The sequence below is a fragment of the Pleurodeles waltl genome, chromosome 9 (genome assembly GCF_031143425.1).
Source record: "Pleurodeles waltl isolate 20211129_DDA chromosome 9, aPleWal1.hap1.20221129, whole genome shotgun sequence".
Taxonomy (NCBI): domain Eukaryota; kingdom Metazoa; phylum Chordata; class Amphibia; order Caudata; family Salamandridae; genus Pleurodeles; species Pleurodeles waltl.
The window spans coordinates 25,935,324-25,941,323 of NC_090448.1; the positions used below are offsets into that span (position 1 = coordinate 25,935,324).

At 39.4% G+C, this 6,000-nt stretch overlaps 1 protein-coding gene across 1 annotated transcript in view; it reads right to left on the reverse strand.

Moving 5' to 3' along the window:
* The window catches only part of LOC138258873 (uncharacterized), a 106,088-nt gene extending 101,681 nt beyond the window's left edge, over nt 1-4,407 (reverse strand). Inside the window, exon 1 of the mRNA XM_069206172.1 lies at nt 2,596-4,407. Coding sequence (XP_069062273.1) covers nt 2,596-2,905 — 310 coding nt within the window. The 5' untranslated portion in view covers nt 2,906-4,407. The remainder of the gene's footprint in view (nt 1-2,595) is intronic.
* Nucleotides 4,408-6,000: the final 1,593 nt, after the last annotated feature.

Genomic DNA, 6,000 nt, shown 5'->3' on the forward strand with positions numbered 1-6,000 from the left:
AATTGTTTGTATTATGATTAACTGAAAACATTAAAAGACTGCATTTATTAGAATTCATAAGCCTTAAGTTAGCGTGAGTCGAAAACTAGCTCTGTAGCTATCATATTAAAGCGTATTTTTCTGTTTCTCCAGTGTACTGATTTGCAAAAGGCCATGAACCAGCAATTGTTCTTTTCTTCACTTATTTGCCACAATGCTAAATTTTCTCATCCGCATGCTAGTAGCTTTAGTATAAAAATTATGGACTTCGCAACAAACATGGACACTTTCAAGGACATTGAATCGCGGAGAAGAGAACTCTTGACCCGAAGTGTGCCAGAAAATGAAGTAACCCCGGATGTGCCACCTACGAAAACGTCAATTATAAAGACCAATTAGAAGCACGAGAAACATCATAGAATGACAAATGTATTACTTAATGTATAAATTGATAGGTTACAGATAGTGGGGTGTAGTGACTGACCAATAGGATTTTGGGGGAATGTATTTCGAAAAAGGGATAAAAACTCATGACACAAGGAACAAAGGGCATTAGGTAGGGAATGATATCGATTGCATCCAGAAACTCTGTCACTCTATTTGGTGGTCTGAGACTTAGACAAAACTATCCTCATCCATAGACTACCCTTTTACACTTTCTTCCTTAAGAGGGAAGTGTCCCCTGCCCTTAGCTTAGATAGACTGACGGCGATTTAACTGATGTCCTGAAGACGAAGACTGACCCTGTATGCTGACCTATTCCGAGGAGGGTAATTATACCATTGCTAATGGAAATTCATTTATTTTGCCTTTCCTTTCTAGGTACCAACTGCTGTGTGTTTTGATTAGAGACCTTAGTTAGACGTTTTCCAAATTGATGTTCTAAATTGTTTTGCATGAAGCCCAACATGCTAATGCTAATCAGTGGCTAGATGAGGTGTTCATCTTAACTGACGTGACTGACATGGTGTTATGCTGAACTAAGACCTTTAGGAGGTTCTATGTATTTCGATTTGTTATCTTCATATGGTTATCTTATATTTGTGATCTTTTGCATTGATGAAAACTTACCATAGTCGCCGCTTTGTGATAATGTTCTTTGCTTCTTGGTTTTGAGATTAATACATTTGCTATTAGATTGTAATCAATAGGGAATAAAATTCATAAAACTTCAATAAGATGTGATTATTCATGACTGAAAGGTCATGGTTGCGTCGAAGATTTATTAATGTCTAAAGTGAAATATATTGTGGTGATATATGTTAACAATATTATTGACATATGGTTTGATGTATTGATCAGTTGTCTCGTCTTAGGGTGTCTCACCACTGGGTCCAAAGATTCATCGACCTAAAACGAGTCCTGATGTGTATAAATTAACATAGACGGACACGTTAACAGTTCTAATAAATAAAACAAAGGCCTTGCGGAGCCAGAGTGGACTGAAATCCCCTATGGCTCCATGAAGCTTTTGTTCACAGCAACAGCTGTGAATGACAACATTGGAATGTTGGAGCTCCAGGCTTCTACCAGCCATTAGAAGCCGGTAGCACTTCATTGTTTTCAATGGCGCTCACAACATTCCAATGTTCTAATAATCAATAACTTCTGGATTAACCACCAACACTGGGTTCCGGAGTAGCATGCTACTCTGTGTAAAACACTGACACCTCAGCAGGGGTAGCAAGCGCTATATAAATGCAATTACAATACAATATAACACATGTGCTTTTTTTTTTTTTTTTTTTTTTTTTTTTACAGATGCATGTCGCTCTCTAGCCCCTGCTGCTTTATCTTCCGCCCTTGTAAGACAACGTTCTAAAGATGCCAGCAGTGCAGGTGTGCCTGGCCCTTAATTAGAGCACCTAATCACCATGCATGAGAGGACAGGGGCCTAGCGAAGGTAGATTAAGGGCATTCTCAAGACGGGCGACTGGAGGTAACTGTTGAACGCAGTTGGAGTAATTCCAATGCACTCAAGAACACGATTAGGAGCACACTCTGAGCCAAGGGAAGATGCTTCAGACAGCCCCAGCACCCTACTTTAACTGGCTTTCCTCCAGGGAAACAACTAGATGTGAAAGCAACTACACCCAGGGGCCCAAACTTCTGTCGATAGATGACTAGGAACATTGCAAGGCCATCTTTGTTACAGAACCATCATCTAAAATTAACATCAATGAGCAGCATATTTAGATCGTGTTTTTTACTGCGATCACGTTTAATGGATACCTTAGGACAAAATTCTATTGTATGTCAGTAATCTTATTTTTATTGGCCAAGGAACCATATTTTACACCAGTTCTGGTGCTGGTATTCATTTTTTACTCAAAGATGCACGAATTAAATGATTATCATGCCAAAAATCGGTAAACATTAACTTTAGAATGACTGGTTAGGCCCCACTTTCTTCGCAACAGCAGGTATGGTACCAATCAAAGAATATGTAAACTGCAAAAAAGTACACTGTACACTTTGCCTCCAAAAGAGTCGGCGAGGCTGAAGTACAGGTTCATTAAAAATCAGAAATCTCCTGTCATTGTTACAATTCTTTAAGCGTTAAATTTGCACAATAAACATCCAAAAATATTAAGAATGAATGGCTTACTCTCTTACCTGCCTGATTCAACTTTCCCCATGTAACCGTGCTCAGATAAGTATTCAGCGACGCACTGGGACCCTCTTGAGTGATTGCGTCAGATACCAAGATGGTGTTATTTAAATCAATATGTAAAACAAGCTTCCTTTGTCTTTGTCTCTGGGATGCTTCGGACAGGCTGGCAAAACGTTCAGGCTCAGAAACACCATCTTTTTTCATATCCACACTATTCGTTTTTCTTTTCTTTGGAGACTGGCTGTTAGAATTCCCCCGGTTGTTAGAAATGCCCTTGTCACTTGTCTTTTCCCGATTATGTGAATGTTCCATAGTCTGTCTACCTTACGTTTAAATCATGAGAAACTACCCCTTTTCAGGTATTGATACTCCACCAAATAATGTTAATTACTGATATGTCTAAGCTTTCTTAGTTAATTTGCCTGAACATAAAATTTGATTTACTGTACAATACAGTACAATGTTTTAGTGAACATGACTCTTCAAAGACCAATTAAAGTGTAGGAAATAGTGTATGACAACATAGGACTTATGCGGGCGCAGCACTGACTCTGGCAGTCAGCTCTAACACTTGGACTTGGGAATATTATCAAATATGTAAAGCAGAAGAATATGCTCACAAAAGAAATCTGATCATAATAGAATATTCTGGAAACAATATTCCAAAAGAGTGGTACCTTTCACAATTATCTTATGAATCAGAAAAAAATAACGTGACACTGTACCCTACAGGCTAGTGAACGTTTTGTCTGACAATCACTACAAACGTTTACTTATAATGAAATACAGACATATCATCGTATTCTAATAAATGTGTTTTGGAGATCAGAGGCCATACATTTTGATCTAATGGTCAACTGTAACCAAGGGATGCCTGTCAAACTGGACTGGCACTTTAGAAACGTGACAAATGCCTTAACACCCCCACATCCTCAAGTTCACCTCTGTAGTCTCAACATGTGCTCCTTGGGCTGCAGAGCTTCAATGAAAACAAGTACAGCTATTTACAGGAAGCTGCCAAAATGTGCTATACATTCAATCCTAACATCGTGCGCCAAGAACAGCAGTGCCCATGAAGCGCCACTCTCATAAACATTAAAGCTGCAATGCAGCTTTTGTACTGGCCTGTGTACAGCACAAACCTAAGTACTGGTAAAGTACTCTGGCGAACTCAAAACTGATGTATGGAATGCGGATGCAGAAGTTCAGGGCACGTGTCTCCAGAACCCACCCCCAAACAAGAACCTTCAAATCTTTAAAGTGTTTGCGGTCTAGAGATTATTTTACAATGATTCTAATACAAAAAATTTTTAAAAATCAATGTAGGTTACAAAGTAGCCTTGACACGTTGATATATGTGAAATAAGGCAGCGCTGCTACATCACTTAACACGAGCAAAACCTTATTTAAAAAAAAAGCAAAAAATGACAAACGGATGGATAAAAAAGACGAATGGTAATGCTTTTAAACAGTCTACAGCGACCGGCGATGTTGATGTTAAACTATTAAAACAGTAAGTGCTTGGAATCTCAAAATTACTTAAATGGCTCTTAAAAAATCAATGAAATATTCCGACGCCTCCAAAAGTGAGACAAACACAACAAACGTTCGTGACGTTGTTTGAAAGGTCGGGAAAAATCGGACGTTATTTTTTTTTTTAAAAGGAAGCTCCCTGGAGGCCCCCAAATACGGCCCAGAGTGAATAAATATAAAGATTATAAGAGCAGCGCCCTCCAGGCAGAGGCTGGAACCTGCCAAGGGATGGAAGCCGGCCGGCAGAGACACCCGGAAGTAAACACTCCGGAAGCAAAGACTCCCGGAAGCATCGACACTCAATGACGCCTAGACCAGCGGGAACCGGAAGTGATTGTACAGAGGCGCAGAACGTAAAAGAAACGCCACAGAGGAGCCTCCTCGAGTAGAAAAGCAGAGTAGAATATAGACCCGCAGGAAGGGCAGGAGCCAGACTTATAGAGGGACCCTGATACAGATAAAAAAAAAAACACACCAAAACTAAACACGGCCAGCCTGTTACACAGGAACTTCGGCAAACAAGCATTGGCAGCGCCAACAGCTCTTGCCTTTAGGATCTAATGGCTTTCCCAATGATTTTAGTTATATGCAGTGCCTTAAATGGGCCGGTACTGAGTACCTGCACTTTTTTATTTTGAGAGGTAGAGTACCTGCACTTGTCAAGAAAAACGTAATACTTTAAATTGGAGAGTACTGGCACTTCTCAGAAACAAGCAGGTACTCACGTTCAGAGTATCTACACTTCTATTTTTCCATTTCAAGCACTGGTAATATGTGACTATCAAAGTCGGTGGATCTGTGGGGGCACAACTTACCCATACGTTGCATTTGACAAAATACCATTCCCCTACTTTTTTAGGTTGAGCGTGCAAGTGCTATGGCCTGTTGTAATCTATCTGTGGGCCTTTAACCACGCCCATCCATCACTATCACTCATTCGTGGGCTTGCCTTTCAAAAATCCTTTGTTATTGGTAAATGCCCTAGGTTTGTCCCACCTTGGGGCAGTTTTGTTACTGCATTGGCCATCGACCCTGTTACATGGATAATTGCATAATAGCTGATACGTTTGACTGCGAGCGAACTTCTTTTTCCTTCTGTGTCTCTCCTTTACGTTTATGCTCACGGCAGCTGTGGCGCTTTGAATCGGCTTTCATATGTGTAAAGAATCCAATCCACTCTTCTAATGTAGATTCTAAAGATGTCTTTAATCTCTTCCAGGACAGTACTCCTTCTTCTAAGTCTTCTCCAGTACTAATGACTTAACCCCTCCGTTACTAAATTCTACATTCCGTTACAAAATTCTACATCATAAAAGTTCTAAAACACTAGCATTCCTAAATGACCTAATCTTACATCATGTTACCATATAACATTATGTTAACTGTTTTACTTTTCATTTTCAATTTATGTGCAAGAAAAGACCAGTTAGGAATTTACAACCCTAATAGCTCTAACTAGAACAAACGTGAGACCCATTGCATTACTTTTTGTTTTGTTTTTGTTGCTACTCTGATCTCGAGTTTTTAGAGCTGCAATGCTCCAGCTGAAGTGGAAGGGAGGGAATCTCCTGTGCTGTGAAGGAGAGGTAGATTATATACCAACAGACCCAGTTCACACAGGAGACTCCAGATTATTTTATCCAAAAATGACTATTTTAGCTCTCTCCTGTATACAATTGCCTTTGCTGCAATTAGGTTTGACATATTTCCAAGAGAAAATACCCCATGTTTGTTGTTTTATGTTAAATTTATATTAAATACGACTTTAAGTAAAGTCTTAGGTATTAATGTGTATCACAGCTTTTCTGCCTTTGTTCACTTTAATTATTGGTCATGGACTATTAATGCAGCTCTAAAACGCATTTAAAAGTTCT